Consider the following 16,141-nt stretch of genomic DNA (forward strand, 5'->3'; position numbering starts at 1 on the left):
TCATGCGTTTCCAGAGCTGCTAGTTATTTCCAGGAATTAAATCAGAGCTCTCCCTGCTGCCAGAATCTGCTAGTTTCTGTTTATTGTAAAGGTTGTGATTTTTAACCTTAATTACCTTTGATACACATCCTCTCTTTACTCAAGGCATTGTGACGGCTGCTGTCATACCAACCAAACACTGACTCATAATACCTGTGGAATCATTCACTTCTGCTGAGCTCGGGATTATCAGTGACTAGCCACTTGGGAAGGTGAATCAAAATGAATTTCTGAACAACAGCCCAGTCATTTATCACACACACTCAAACACTCCCTCCACAGCAGTGGACGCACTAATGTAGGCTGATTATTTAACAGGAGAAGCCTTGGTTTTAATCATGTGCGTAAGTAGGAGTGACACTCCCACTGTATACTCCAGTAAAATTCCATTTACGTCCCATTGCAAGTGTCAATAAAGAAAGTAATTATTCATTAAAACTGTCTGCTCGCTGTCAGACTGCAGGAGGGGCTGTGCCAACGTGTGGAAAGGGAGAGTTTTACTTCTCAGGTCTCCTACTTGACATCAGTAGACATTTCTTATCACAGGTTAATGTTCTTCATGAAATTTCACAGGTTTTATAGGAATGTTTTAAATGATGATAAGAGATTTTTCCATCCTCCCTCTGGGAGATATACATTCCCTAAATACTCTGAAGATAAATGAGGTGGGTACACGGCACAGGGTCTTGTATCTTCTGGACTATTTCTTTTTCTAAATACTTTCTTATGCGTTGCATTATCTCCCCGGTGTCGTCATATTTCTTTGGGGAAGTCTACACCACAGTGGAGGGATTTCATCATAAAAATTTCCATTTCCTATTTACTGTAAATGATATATTTACAAAAAGCACCAACATTTATCAGCCTGAAATCATTCTTTTAGCTTTTTTTGAAAAAAAACTTTTTTTTTCATATGGCAGCAAAATAGACTCATAAATCATTACTATAAAACTTTTAAAGTGTGTGTCCAGGTGTTTTCTAACATTCCTGTAACTAAAGTAAATTTATGGTTCATTATTAAGTCACACAGATGTGAGACTGAAGGTTACTTTTCAGGAACTAAATGAGATTAGTTGTTGCAACTGTTTTCCCAGAGTCCCTCAGGATACAGTGGCTGCTTTGTATTAAACCAGGGCCCTCCTGTGAAAAGTGTCCCTCCATTTTTCCTTTCTAAACCATCTCCCAGTGTTGGAATGTGAGTGGCTGTTAATGAAATTTGTGTTTTGAGTGACACGTCGTTATCAGTGGCTGTATATTGTAAAATGTTGAGCGGAGCTGCTATTTTAAGCTCTTTCCTCATAGATTTTGGCATGTGGTATATAAGAGCGTGCCCCGCCCATTCCTCTGGAGCCTCCCTCTCCTCTGGCTGGTGAAGTGTGTTCACAGAGATAGCCTCCAAGGAGCCCTCAGACAAAACACAAGCAGCTTTGAGGTGTCACACTTTCTCCTGACATCCACCAACAGAGAGGCACTCGAAACCAGAGCAGCGTTTGTTCAGGGGCACAGATCATCAGTTTGCTCATCAGCTCTGTGGATATTTCAGGCCTCCACAATAACTCGAGGAGACGCTTTGAGTGGAGAAAAAAAGATTGAATAGACTTTTCTAAGAAGATGGCACTTCGGCAGAACTCTGACAAGGAGCCAACCATCGAGTTGTTCATTAAGGTCAGTCGTTTCTTTTCAATTTCTCTATTGATTTGTAGAAGAACTATGGCATTTGAGGCAAAACCAAACAACTCTTGAATTCTTGAAATGCTGCTCATTTCGATGAGATACCAGATGTTTGAAGTGTCTGTATTCCTGCTGAAGGTCACAGCTTGTTTCTTTTTTATCTGTGACGTCTGGCCTCCGACAGACAGTCCACCTTATCACCGTCGTACACCCAGAAGGAGCGAGGATCAAGCAGGGTGACTGGCCCCAAGCCTGGGCCGGGCACACCCACTTTTACTTATGCACATAAACTGAGAAGACTAATAGTGCAGTCTATTCAATTTGAATTTTTAACTCATAAAGCACCTTGTAGTTATTTTTAAGGTTCCATTTAAATAAAGTTTATTATTGTTATTCTAATATGCCATCAGTAAAATTAATTTAATCTCATTATTTTTCTTTCTCTGTGCACAATATAGATAGTATTTTATGTAATTTTCAATGTTTAACTTTTAATTACTTTGGGGGATTTAATCACTTTCTTGCTGAGAGTTAAATGAGAAAATCAACTAAATATAAGTCCAGTACAGACTTTTCTGTTTTCTGTTTCTATGTATTCAACACTAAAGAGAAACCAAAGTCCGCTGGACAGATCTGAATCATGATGAGTTCACTATAACAGCAGGAAGGTGGATCGTTCCCAAAATGTCACAATTTCGTTGACATCGACATAATTGTGGTTCAAAACCTTGAGAAAACCCATGAGGGGATTTTTATCTGACTTTGTTGTTGTGTTTGAAGGTTGGCTGAAGGAGGAGCGCACATGTTGCTGAGCGCACACACATCCATTGTTTTCCACCACAACACAATGACTGCTTTTCCCCTACGTGGAGGAAACTGCCTTTAAATATCACAGACACGACTCTCACTTGTTTATCAGCATGGAGAGAAGGAGGAGAGATGCTGGTTTTTTGTGGTTCGTTATTTATAAGATAGTTTTAGAGACTTTTCACCTTTTATTTATAGGTGTGACGAAAGCATGAAATGAAGTGAGACAGCTGGGGAGACATGCAGCAAAGGGCCTGGTCTGAACCTGAGGCCGCAGCCTCAAGAAACTCTGAGTTACTGACATTATCCCCGTCATTCAATGTCTGTGTTTTTCAGGCTGGACATGACGGCGAGAACGTTGGGAACTGTCCCTTCTGCCAGAGGCTGTTCATGGTTCTGTGGCTGAAAGGAGTGAAGTTCACAGTGACCACTGTTGACATGAGGAAGTAAGCACCCCTCCTCTGGCACAAACACTTCCTGAGCATCTGGTCGTAGGGACTTTCACACAGAACTCTATACAAGAAATTGAGAAGTTTTAATAATCCAAACCATAGCTCACTTGTCAGGTACGCTCTCCCACTAACTGAGGTCAAAGGGAGGGGCCTGTAAACTCAACATGTACAAAGAGCTCAGTGTCGCCTTCAGACAAACACCGTCTGTAATCGAACCTTTTTTTATTGTGTGAATTTCTCAGGGTCATTACCGGTGAGCAAATAAGACCAGGAAACTTTGAAAGGATGCTGATAATTGAATGATTCAGAACACACACACGCCTCTGAAATAGGCGGCCACTCCCAGCGCAGTGTTTTTATAACTAAACCAACAGCTGATATTGAAATTAATCCCACACACCACATTTGATTCTGACAACCGCCATAACCAACAGGCTCAGTTCTGACACGCTTGATAACAGTCTGATTGTAGCACTGGAGGAAAACGTGTATCAAAATCAAATCTCTCTCCCTCCTTGTCCACCTCTTTCTGTCCCTCTTTCGATGTCTTTCCAGGAAACCAGCAGAGCTGAAGGACCTGGCCCCGGGGACCAACCCTCCGTTCCTCCTCTACAACGGCACCCTGAAAACAGACTTCATCAAGATCGAGGAGTTCCTGGAACAAACACTGGCCCCACCCAGGTATCGCTGCATGTGCTCAATCATTTTGTACATTTTCATAAGGAGTGAATTTAGTGATGGCTTCTTCTCACTGCACATGTTTACTTTCTCTTTTCTCCCCCCCCCCCCCTGCAGGTATCCTCATCTCAGCCCGCTGAACAAAGAGTCCTTTGACGTGGGCGCTGACATTTTTGCAAAGTTCTCTGCTTTCATCAAGAACAGCCCAAATAACGCCTGTAAGACGGGTTTCTGTTCATTCATTCAACCCCTCACCTCTCATGGTGTTTTCACTTTTTATTTCTGATGTGGCATAAAAACATTTATCAAAGCAAGTGAATAACTCCTGTACATTTATGAAGTGACTATTTGCATTTTCAGATTTGATAGAATTCATGAATAGACTCATGGTGTTTTGATACTGACAAACAACTTCACACATTAAGTAATTGGCTTCACCTTATAATATTAAAAAGCTGCTCATATGTAAATACAATCCAATAAGTAAATAAATAATAGTAATTAAATAAATAAAGTAAATAAATAATAGTTATAATTCTCTCTGGGACTATCTTACTTGGAACAGTAAATGTACTCAATGCTAATGATACTTTTATTAAAATAAATGCTAAATATTCCACCATCAACCAGTAACTTCATGCACACTATTCCTCCTGAGGTGTAGAAGTAAGTGTCATAAAATGAAAATACACAAGTAAAGTGCAGCTGCCTACAGAACATGCTCTTACAGTGAGTATAGCTGAGTAAATGTACTTAGTTAATTTCCACCATTTTCTGTTTCTGATCGTCCAGTGCAGGAGAAAAATCTGCTGCGGGAGTTTACACGTCTGGATAATTACCTGAACTCGCCCCTCCCAGAGGAAATCGACCACAACTCCAGAGAAACAGTCACCATCTCCAAGAGAAGGTTCCTGGATGGCGACCGCCTCACCTTAGCCGACTGCAACCTGCTGCCCAAACTGCATGTTATCAGGGTGAGACACTGTTCCGCTGTTCTCCTTGTTTCCGTTAATCCCTGTTCCTTGCTGTTCTTTATAAAAAATCTTGCGACACAGAAAGGGGGACTATATGCTCCACACGTATAGCAACATTTTAAACACAGAGGCAAAGCACAGAGGCATTAGTAAAACAAATATAACGATAAGGACATTCAGAAGACCTTTAACTTTCTGACATGTTTTCATTTTAACAACTGATCAAGGCCCAAAAAAATACAATTATCCTGCATTAATAAGAAAAGACTGTTTGGAATTAGACTAATGTGTATTATGAACATTACTTGCTTGTAAAACTATTCTCCTAGCGCTCCAAATACAGATTATCTGCCTGTAAATGAACACAACATTAGCACTTTGAACCTCTCTGAACTTTATGCACCTGGTTTAATATGTGTTTCTTAAATATGCTTAAATTTGATCTTCCTTTATTCTCATTGATTTCAAGTGGTGGAATTTGATCTTCCTTTATTTCCATTGAATCCAGGTTGCTGCCAAGAAGTATTGCGACTTTGACATTCCCGCCCAGTTCACAGGTGTGTGGCGATACCTTCAAAACGCCTACGAGAGAGAGGAGTTCAAACAGACTTGTCCGGCCAACATCGAAATCGAGAAGGCTTACTTAACCGTGGCCAACAAGAGGAAATAAACGTTTTCTTTGACTCTCTGTAATTCATGTCCTGTTTTTCCCAAGTGTAACCGTGCATTCTGATCTGTAGAGGACGCTACAACCTCCAAAAGTAAACTGTGGCAATCAACAGACAGTACTGACCTGTTGTTGAGCAAAATGTTTTATGGGTTTTATGTATTAAATATTTATCTGTAGTCGCCCACAGATAAATGGTATTTTTATGCCACGTTGAAAAGGCCAATTGTGCAATTGACTGTTGATGTAACTTAGAATTTTTGTTTATAGTGTAAATATATATATTTTCAATACTTTTAATGATCAAGACACCCTCCATGAAATGTATATGATTATGTTAGATTGAGCAGCACCTTCACAAATGGAACATTTTTATATTAAACATCATATAAACCTTTTTATCTTATTCTGTATAATGAAAGTTTGCAATTGTGTCACTGTCACAATGATTAAAAAACCCCAATCATCATTTGTGTTGATTTTTTGTGTGTGTGCTGACACGTGCTATAACGCTGCTTTGTGAAATGAAGAAATAATGCATGTAATTTTTCTTCTTTAGTTCTTAAGCAACATATATTACAGACATCTTAAACTTTAAATGTCAAAAACAAGCCACAGAAGCAACACATCTGATATTCAAGTTTAATTTCAGCCACAAAAAAACACACTTCTTCAAAAATATATTTTCTCATGATCAAGTTCATGTGATGGATTTGACGTTTGGAGGAAAAAAGAACAGGTGATGGAGGGTGACGTTGTTTCCGTCCTGGTCTTTGCAAAATCACACCAAACGTCCTGCGGCTGCTGAGCTCTAGTTGGTGACGCAGTATTTCCAGAAACACGCTGTCAGAAAATCAGAGGGTGAAAAGTTAGGAACAGCTGGAGGCGGATGAAATCCCTTCATGCACTTATTTTATATATTCATCTTTATCATTATACAAATCTATTCTATGTCTGCCTCTCCTCCTTTGCTTTTTTCCTTCATTTGTTTTTGTTTATAGTTTGTCTTTATTCCAGTCAAGGTTTGAAGAGTGAGTGAAAATCCTGAAGGCCTTTAAAGGAAGGTCTGTGATTTAGGTTATTCATTATTCACTCCTGTTAACTTATCAGAAGTCATATTTCAGTGTGCTGGCACCTCTACTGTTCTATATTTTAAAAAACTTTACTGCAAGTCTACTTGTATTTTTCTCTGAAGAGCCCATTTAACAATTTCTCTTTCAGTGAGGACTTTGCAGTGGTTACTTTTTTCTTTTAGTTTTGTACTGCAGTTTCACCTCTCTACTTCTACCTTCATCACTGATGGTTAACCAGGATCGGAAACTCACCTCTTTTGTTCGTTTTTGGCAAATTCTGCTCAGATCTGAGAAAACCCTGAGAGCGAAGCTTGTCGGCCGCCGCCAGCTTCAACACAGCTTCTTTGAGGTCCTCCACCTGAAAGTGAGAGAAGTTTGTACAGGTGTAAGGTTTGATCACATGATCACCGCATTAGCTCTGTGCTAGCAACAGTTTATTTTAGTGTCACTTTTAACTTTTACTTTGTTCGCTCCCAATAATGTCTGATATTATAATACATTTTTTCTTTTGATTTTTGTGATGTGTTTTTTCCCCTTTTCCTTGTGGCACTTTGTAGCTGTACTTTGAATATACTGTCTTGTTTTAAGAACATTATCGGCCTTACCATATTAGCAAACCTGTCTTGTGGAGCTGAATCTTTATTCCCTGAAGGGAAAATGAAATAAAATATTGTTATTTTGAAAATCATATTAAACTCATTTAAAAATGATGATAATTTATACCTTTATTCCAGGAGTCTCTACCTTCATTGTGCTGCATTAGCAGAGGGTACATGTTATTAACTTCTCTCTGCTCCCCATCAGCAGTGTTTGGCCCGTCCTCGACCTCTGACACTAATTTCTGAATGAAATCTGTTTGAAATAAAAAAACTAATTCTGTCACTAGGACGTCAACATCCCTCCGGTGAGTTCAGCAGATATTTTTAGAAAATAGATTTTGGGAGTTAATCAACATCAAGATAAAACTACAATCAATCAGTCTCGAGGGAATCAAATGAACAACATTTCGCTGAGTTCACAGTAAATTAAATCAAGTTATTCGGCACAAGAGGAAGAAAACAGTTCAGTCTCACCTGCCTGTGGCTCCAGGTTGGTATCAGGGTACAGTGGTAGAGCTTGTGTCCGTCTGGCAGAACAAATCACAGCCAGGAGGTAAAACAAAGTCAGAGAAATCATGGTGCCTCTGTCTGCGAAGAGTCAGTTTTGGACGATACCTCAGCCCGACTGAGAACTTCACTTATATACCCTCAGAGGCCATCCATCACAATCTGATCAATACATTATCATCACACCCAGTCTCCGTCTTAATGGTTCGGACACGATGGATCAGGCGTCATAGATGCAATTTAGGAGACCCTGTCAATTCAGCAGGAGCCTATCTGTGCTTGTACAGAGCGGCCTAACAAATGTTTGCTCTGCAGCAGTAATCAGCGGCTGTCCACAAAAGCTCTGATGCTTTTTGTCTGACACCATTTCTGTTCAAACGTCTCATTGCTCATGTCTGAGGTCACAGAGCCGCTGGAAGTTTGTTACCGTGGGTTTCTGCGTCATTTGGAGTGATTCACTCTTCTCACGTAATCATTGCGACAGTCTGTGGATGACATTAATCTGAAGTGAAAGGTAACAACCATCAACATATATTTCTTGTTTTAGGATCAAAATAGTTCAATATCGACAATAAAGCTGTTTCAATATATGTCTCTCTCCATTTTTACATTAACTCAACGCTTTCATCCAAAGGGACCTACAACTGAGGGTTACACATAATTGGTCATAAACTAAATGGTACAAAACTCTAAAAGACAAAAAGTAGTCCGAGCTGAAGCTTGTTCCATGAGGCTTTCAATCAAACTGAGAGGTGACTGATGCTCCTCAGAGGAGCAGCCGGCGTCAGGTGATTTATTCGTCTGTCTCCACATCTCTGATGTTGCTGCTGAAAACAACAGCGTTTGATGCATGTGGCTGCTGAGCAGTCGGTGAGAGGAGGGAGCAACACACCAGTGATTGGATTTAAGGTCAAACAGTGACTTAAAAACTGAAACTAAACTAAAAAATGTTATTGGCCATGTTTTTGTCTTTATTTATTTGTTTATGTGTTTTTAAATAGCAGAATTATGCAAATATCAAATGGAAAAGTTTTATAAAACTTGGTGGAATATTGTGATCAGTGAACAAACCATTCAATTTGCAGATTCTGATCAGGGAGTGGATCCGGGAATTCTTTTTCACTATTCTTAACATTGAGAAATAAGATGTTTTTCAACCTTTCATTGAATTCCCAGGAAATAATTTAGGGAACTAATATCTATGAGTGTGTGAAATTTAGTGCAGCTTGATTGAAGGTGACTGTTGGGCCTTGGCAATAGTATGCACTCAACTCTAGTTTTATATATAAATATTTGAATATCATACATATATTAGATTGCTGTATGGTATAAAGATCTTATGCAAATAAAATGTGCTTTTTAAACCACAGAAACCAATGTTATTGCTGAATAACAAACCAGTCAATAAAGTTTTTATTTCAATAAGGTACAGAGAACACGTAGGGTCAATATTTATGTTTGACTGGCTTGATAGATAAGATTCTTTTTCTTCTTAAGAGCATTTTTTTGGGCTTTTATTACATTGATAAATGCAAATGAACACTGTAGGAGTGAGCTATGTCCAGCAGGTGGCAGCAGTGCTGACATGGAAGCGTGGTTTACAGGTCAACAGCAAAAACTTTGCTAAAGAAACTGGAAATAAAACAAAATCAGCCACTGGGATTATTTTGTGGGGCTGTTGAGACTTCTCCAAGTGTAGTAGTCCAAGTGGAGATGGGAGGAATGCTGCTGAAACAACTCATGCTAAACTGGACAACCCTACAAGGACACAAGGAAGAAGATCAACTGTGAGGATTAGAGGAAGTGTTGAAGAGTGTTAGAGTTAAATGGCAAAAGAGATGAGGTAACATGATGAAAAACACATGCGTGCAACAGTTCCTCTCCCCCTGTATTACCAGATATTTACATTCAAGATCAGGTTATAAGGACATAATACACTGTCCACCCAAAATACAGATGTGTAAGAGTGGAACGACTGGGTTTGTTGTCACTGATTGACATATAAATATAAAGGATTGAACACCAGGTCATCTAACAGTATATACAGTTGAGACGTTGGCAATAGCAATGGCAGAACGAGATTAAAAAGGTTAGTAGTTGTTAGTTTAGTGGTGAAGCTGCATGTTGCAGCTGAATACCCCTCACTCCACCCTCCTCTTCCAAACATGACAGAGAAGCTGTGGCGGCCTCCGTAGAGAAGACGCACTCCCGATGTATTTCAATATAAAGAGCCAATTCAAGGGTGAAGAAAACAACTATTTTTACAATTTAGATGAAACACACTAGTTAAAACTTTACCAGGATTATTATTATTATTATTATACACGTTAATATTCCTCACTGAATTTAAGGTTTCAGTTTTTGTTTTTTTTGTCCCACTCCAGCACACTAGGTGGCGGTAGTGCACCTTAAACGTTAGGTACCATATTAGAAAACAGAAGAAGACAAAGAGGAAGTTAGGAAATATGAGGAAGTAGTAAAACTTGCAGTTGTTGTGAATCATGATCCTGTGGAGGTGATCATTAACAGCGGGGCTGACAGGTGGAGCAGCAGCACGACAGAGTCTACTGAGCTAGGTACAGTAACACTTCTCTCTTCTTCTTTCTGTCTTCCTGAGCCACGGCTCACAGACAGAGCAGGAAGCTATCTGTTAGCCGCACGCTCAGCGGCTCAACCTGAAACCCTCAGTGCTGGAGAAGTTTCTCAGCCTCCGGAGCTCAGACACGGGACGTCGACGACAACAGCCGGAGGGAACGCGGATGTTGGCGACGTGTCACCGAAACTCTCCGCGTTAGATGTGATGTGATGTTAGCATTTGTACAAACTAGCGCCTGGAGCTCAGTGGAGGAATGTTGTGTATCAAGTGGAGCTGCTTCAACCAGTCGATTCACAACTACTGCGATCTCCTTCTTTTTATGAACGAAAAGCGTCAAACATTCACCTCCTCAAATGTGAATGGTTTCTGGTTTCTGTGGCCTTTTGTATCAATTATAACTAATATGAACATTGTATTAATGTATATACGTATGAATACAGAATTAGATAAACATGTAAAAACAAACTTTTGAGACATGGCATCTCAGCTTTGATTAGATTGCTGCCAAACATATGAGTGACTAAAAAGCGAATCAATCACAGCCCATAAATCAAAATGTATTATTAAAGAATCACGCTGCAGCATTAGCTAGTCTTAGGAAGTCTCTCAGAATTTAAAAATCCAAAATAAATTGACATCTATTAACCGTTCCAGCTAAACATTACAGTTAAACAAGCAAAACACGTTGTGAACTTGGTGTCATTGAGCTGCAGAGTTGAAAGACAGCCAGCTTTTAATGTCTGCTCCGCAATGCAGGGTTTGTCGGGTGGTTATGTTGTTGGGTTTTAATTGGAGGTACAGTTGTGTCATCAGTGTAGTCAATACAAATAACAGCCACAATAATGTGTTTTTGTATTTCTCTAGTGTCTGCTGCCAAAATGGTGTCGGAAGGAAGCTCCTTCATGAAGGGGATGGCCATGGGAGGCATCTTCTGCTTGGTTCTATCGCTCCTGGGCAGTTTCAGCCCCAGACCGAAGTCCAGCACAGAGGAACACCACCATCATCATCACGTCAAGGCAGCGAGTAAAGACGAGTTGAAAGAGCTCTCTGACGCTCAGATGCAGGAGTTGAGCAAACAAGTCCAGGTTTATTGCATCGTCATGGTCCAGCCGAAGCTGCTTGTTTATTGGGCGGCAGCTCTGGATACCTGGAGCAAACACTGTGACAAGCCTGTGTTTTACACCTCAGAGGCCTCAAAGGCACTTGATGCAGTAGACCTGAATGAAAAAGACGACTGGACGAGGTTACGTAAAGCTCTGAAGCATGCTTATGAGAACGCTGGAGACCTGCGCTGGTTCTTTTTGGCACAACCCACCACGTTTGCCATCATCGAGAATCTCAAATACCTGGTGCTCACGAAGGATCCCAGCGAACCCTTCTACCTGGGCAACGTTATGAAGTCAGGGGAGCTGGAGTATGTGGACTATGAGAGTGGCATTGTTCTCAGCTATGAAGCTCTGAAAAGGCTGGTGCATGTGTTTCAGGATGAAGACAAATGTCCTGAGAGAGGACGAGCCCTGTGGAAGCTGAATGAGGACAAGCAGCTGGCAGTGTGTCTCAAATACACAGGTGTGTTTGCAGAGAATGGAGAAGACACATATGGGAAGGGCTTGTTCAACAGCAAGAGCGTCCACACCCTTATCTCAGACAGCATGAAGGAGAACCCTAATAACGTGGTGGGTGGCTGTTGCTCCGACATGGCAGTCACATTCACTGGGATGTCACCAGGTCAGATGCAGGTTATGATGTTCGGGGTTTACAGACTCCGTCCTTACGGCCACGATTTCCATGACGCGTTAGCCTTTTACCCTCCTGAAGGTTCAGACAATGACTAGAGACTCATTCCTTGAAACTGGATATGGCTTTTTAATTCTATTTTTTGTCAACAATGATGCAAAGCTGTGTTTGGGGAGGTTTTCCTTATGCTGTTGGTAAAACTTGATTCTGAGTTGGAACAACTCTTTTATGTATATTTGTACCTTTTGCACTTGGCACAATCAGCACCCCATTCCTTTATGGTGTAGGTAAACAGTCGATGGGTGTGTCGTCCTTTTGAATGAAGATAGAACTGGGAGATATAGCAAATATGTGATAATGAGATAAATTATCTGGAAGTATGGGGTATTGTCATTTGTTATGTATCTAAAATGTTTGTCTTTTTGTCATCTTAAAGCTGCATTAGTTGTTAAATAACACTGTTTTGACATTATTTAATTGTTTTAAGTGCTTGGCTCTCTGTGAGAATACAAACTCAAACTTTAACTGAAACACCAACAGTCAATATTATATCAAACATGCCGGAGCCCTGCACCAATTGATAGTGAAGTTTATTTTTCTTAACATGGTATGCTTAGTTGTATCCACATATGAAGAACTTTACAGCTAAATTACCAGTCAATAGACAGTGTGACTGTTTCACTGACATTTCAACACATGACTTCAGACATATGACTCGTTTTTTTAGTAGAAGTAAACAAAATCAATCACTTATTGAACTTAACGTAGCTTTGTGGTGTTGACCGTTATAGGGTGGGAATGATGTTTTTCATGGACTCTGAACAAACATGGCTACCTTTTTATATTCTGCCTAATTACCAGTGGTAGTAGTGGATTGCCAGATTGCAGTGGTGGATATAATTAAGTACATTAACAATTATATATTAAGTATTTCTACTTAGTTTCCCGACAACAAAGTGATAGTATCAATTAGTATAATACACTCTGAAACAAGTTTTTCCACATCATGAATAATTTTTTATTTGTGACTTGAATTTGTATGCAGGACTAATAAAGTATTAAATGTGATTTAAGTATTTTTAGATTCAAGTATCCTGAGTTCTTCCACCACTGCTTATAGCCTCACATGTAGTTTATGTAAATGGTTTAATGGAAGGTTCTTTTGGAAACCCTATTCAAATATGCATGTTTAATTTAATCAAAGGTTAATAACACTACCGACTGTAAGGGCTCATTGATATAAAGGGGATGGACAAAATATTAGAAACTTGTCTTGAGTAAAGCACATCGCAAGTACAAGCCACAACAGCTCAAAAACTAATAGTTTAATTAACATATCTTTCACATTATTATAGGTTTTGTTGTAGGAAAGTTGTATTTCACTCCAATAGCGAATGTTCCAATAAACTGGCAAATGAGTGTTAATTGAAGAGCACTGAAAACCAGTTTAACCTGAAAGGAGTGTCATTGTGGAACTGTAAAGCAGAACAGAACAGGTTTAACATGCCAAGACCACTTCTTCAGTTAGTAAGTAAACGCTCTCACATCCTGCATTGCCTGACTGTTGACTATGGCACAACTTTATAATATATTTGACTTCTTTGTCATGTGTATGGTTGGATTCAGATTCTAAAATCACAGGCAACACAATAACATGAGCATCTTTAATTGGATCCAATGCAAAAAAAATAATAAATCAAGATCTTTCTCTTATTTGTGCAGAATGGCGATTGATTCAAAGCCTCCAGCAGGTTACACGGCTGAGTCCATAGGTGTAAACAGGTGACTGGCTGCTCATGCCTCACTGTCAAGAGCGTCATGGTTTCCGGGGGAGGGAGGGCTTGTGTGTGTTGATGTCATCATTTATATGTCTTCATGTGCCACAGTCCATCATTCAGATAGTGAACGTTCTCAATTCCAATTCCCTTGTTGACTTTTTCTCTGGATATGTGGATAAAAACAAAGATTAATATTGTGCATCACACGAGCAGCAAAGAAAATACTGAGTCTATAAAATGCTCCAAAGTCTCACATGTTTTCTGCAGACATCTTCATAACGCCAACACAGAGTGCATGTTGTTTACCCTCAGCCATAATGGCCTGCGTCCACTGGTTAAAGAAAAACTTTCAATGAAGTTGGTCACAGTTTTTTTCTAACTTTGGGTCCCATAACAAAATCAATGAATGAATATATCTAATTGGACTAAGGGAAACAATGATTTGCCATTTTATCAGTTGATTACTAAAAACAATTGTTGTCAGACATCAATAATGACTAAAATACTGGTTTTGACCTTACACTATTGTAGCATTACACAAGACTCAAGTTTACAACAAGCGACAAGGAGTCTCTTTTTGACAAAATACTAAAATGATGAGGAATGGAAGACCCACTCAATTGATACTGTAATTCAGTGTTGCAACAAATCTGTAATAGATTAAATTACGTTGACAGAAAAAGGGGTAAAATGGAATAAACTAGGGGCTTCTGGGGTTCCATGTGCAGCATCATGTACCAAAGGATACAACTACTGTCTTGGCTTCAGAAGGGTAGAGCTTAGCGCCTGGTGACGTCAGCCCGGGGCACATGATGTTGGCACCACTTAAGACAAATTTAATGGCTCCTTTGTCTACTTGCTGGTGTGGAAGAATGAAAGGATCTATGAAATGAGAAAAAGGGGTTTGTGAGTGGGACAATCTTAAAATGTAACAGTTAACAAGTTGGCATTTGAAGAATTTACATTTATGCAACAGTCTGAGGGTCGGGTAGAATGGTCCTTCTCTCTGTCTGAAGAAAAGCAGCTCTCCATTCACTGTCAGGATTTCAATGTGCTCATGGCTGGAAGAGACAAAAAATAAAGAAATCTACATCATTCACTGAAAAAAAGAAATCACGTATGAAACACGATGAGAAAAACGGTCAGTCTTACCATCTCACTATTTTCACTGGGTCCTTTTTTGGCATTATGTGATTGAGCCATGACTCGATATCAGGAAACTGTATCAACAGCTGCTTTTTGATATCTTTGATCACTGACGTTTTCAGCTGGATGCAGTTCGACACATTCTCCTTCTCATCAAATCTGAAACAAAGGCCAGGACACGTGAGGTAAAGCCCATGACAATATCAACACCTGTGTGTTTACTCTTTTTTGTCTATTAGGATTCATTTTGCATTACACTGCATTCAATTGAGGAATACACCAATTGGTCATTTCTGATTTTACATTAAAATAAAACTCAATAAGCTTATTAGATTTTGTGCACTGATAAAGATTAAAGCATCTCCACTAACACAGGTGATCAGACCTGCTCAGCTCTGCTAATATTGTAATAAATACTTAAAAACAATAAATGTATTAGTTAAAACATACTATAAGATAATAATACAAACACTAACACATCATCTTTGGTAACAATGGAGGCTCCATGATTTATCCCATCCCTGAGCAAATACAGTGTTGAACATGAAACTTGAATTTGAGGAATTTTCTCCAACTGTGGTTGTGACACTTTCCTTGAAGTAAAATCTGTGAATACTGTGATGTAATGAATGACTTCTGACAGGGAGTGTGAGGAGTGTCAGTCAGTGATCGTGAATTTAAGGAGCTATATGAACCTCCGCTGGTGTGAACAGGTTTCTCTATGTTTCCTGATGTCTCTGGATTATACGACACAATTCAGATTTTACCACGCAAGTCGGTGTTGAATGACACAGACACGACCAGTTTCATATCTCGTCCAGATCTAATTCAATAACAGAGGATTGGAATAGAGAGAACTACTCGTGTCCACTTCTCTAATCAACTTCTGTCAGAATCTAAATCAGGCTCAAAAACACGACTTCTGATCAGTTAGCATTAGCCACCTAGCCGCGTCTAGCTAGCGCTGTAAGGTGGACATAACCAGCAACGTACTTTTTAAACATCCTCGTTCTTCACCGTGACCGTTTTCTTCAAATGTGACAGAGCTTGTCCGCGGGTGCTGTGTCAGACTGGACGCGATGAACACGAGCAACCAGAGAAAGTGAATGTCCTCCACTCAGACGAGCTAAAGCTGATCCACGCCTGTTCAACGGACGAGGGCCAGCATCCGTGTGACCACTGCGTCATTTTACGACAGTTTGCAGCGTGACACGGCAGATCCAAACATTCAGTTCCAGATGATAAAGGAAATAAATAAATATAAAAAGTCGATCATAGTTCACGTGGCACAGCCTCTCAGGTCATGTCAACGTTCCCCATAGTCATTATATTAGTTTTATTTAAACGTAACTATTCAGGAACCTACAGCCAAGGGTAAAGATAAAGTACAATAATAAACATTAAATCGATATCAAAT

The 16,141-nt window shown here is 39.7% G+C and overlaps 4 protein-coding genes across 5 annotated transcripts; 2 read left to right on the forward strand and 2 right to left on the reverse strand.

The window, feature by feature from the left end:
* The first annotated feature begins 1,110 nt into the window (after positions 1-1,110).
* On the forward strand, positions 1,111-5,757 carry clic2 (chloride intracellular channel 2). The gene is made up of 6 exons (XM_069531737.1): positions 1,111-1,704; positions 2,854-2,963; positions 3,525-3,650; positions 3,765-3,865; positions 4,440-4,621; positions 5,130-5,757. The coding sequence occupies exons 1-6, from the start codon at positions 1,651-1,653 to the stop codon at positions 5,289-5,291; spliced, it is 735 nt and encodes a 244-aa protein (XP_069387838.1). The 5' UTR covers positions 1,111-1,650; the 3' UTR covers positions 5,292-5,757.
* A 159-nt stretch (positions 5,758-5,916) lies between these two features.
* On the reverse strand, positions 5,917-7,872 carry urp1 (urotensin-related peptide 1). 2 transcript variants are annotated; one of them, XM_069531738.1, is made up of 5 exons: positions 7,435-7,872; positions 7,085-7,213; positions 6,967-7,007; positions 6,614-6,719; positions 5,917-6,131 (listed from the first exon to the last, which is right to left on the reverse strand). In XM_069531738.1, the coding sequence occupies exons 1-5, from the start codon at positions 7,535-7,537 to the stop codon at positions 6,100-6,102; spliced, it is 411 nt and encodes a 136-aa protein (XP_069387839.1). In that variant the 5' UTR covers positions 7,538-7,872; the 3' UTR covers positions 5,917-6,099. The 2 variants fall into 2 exon arrangements, with proteins under 2 accessions (XP_069387839.1, XP_069387840.1); XM_069531739.1 differs by having other exon boundaries at positions 7,106-7,213; positions 7,435-7,826.
* Positions 7,873-9,891: 2,019 nt separating this feature from the next.
* On the forward strand, positions 9,892-12,876 carry c1galt1c1 (C1GALT1-specific chaperone 1). Its single transcript, XM_020083517.2, has 2 exons — positions 9,892-10,043; positions 10,928-12,876. Exon 2 carries the CDS (start codon positions 10,942-10,944, stop codon positions 11,896-11,898), a length of 957 nt encoding a protein of 318 aa, XP_019939076.2. The 5' UTR covers positions 9,892-10,043; positions 10,928-10,941; the 3' UTR covers positions 11,899-12,876.
* A 574-nt stretch (positions 12,877-13,450) lies between these two features.
* On the reverse strand, positions 13,451-15,937 carry mcts1 (MCTS1 re-initiation and release factor). Its single transcript, XM_020083530.2, has 6 exons — positions 15,718-15,937; positions 14,731-14,883; positions 14,542-14,639; positions 14,327-14,460; positions 13,833-13,900; positions 13,451-13,741 (listed from the first exon to the last, which is right to left on the reverse strand). The coding sequence occupies exons 1-6, from the start codon at positions 15,726-15,728 to the stop codon at positions 13,660-13,662; spliced, it is 546 nt and encodes a 181-aa protein (XP_019939089.1). The 5' UTR covers positions 15,729-15,937; the 3' UTR covers positions 13,451-13,659.
* Between the last annotated feature and the right edge of the window lie 204 nt (positions 15,938-16,141).

The sequence above is a fragment of the Paralichthys olivaceus genome, chromosome 9 (genome assembly GCF_024713975.1).
Source record: "Paralichthys olivaceus isolate ysfri-2021 chromosome 9, ASM2471397v2, whole genome shotgun sequence".
NCBI classification, from domain to species: Eukaryota; Metazoa; Chordata; class Actinopteri; order Pleuronectiformes; family Paralichthyidae; genus Paralichthys; species Paralichthys olivaceus.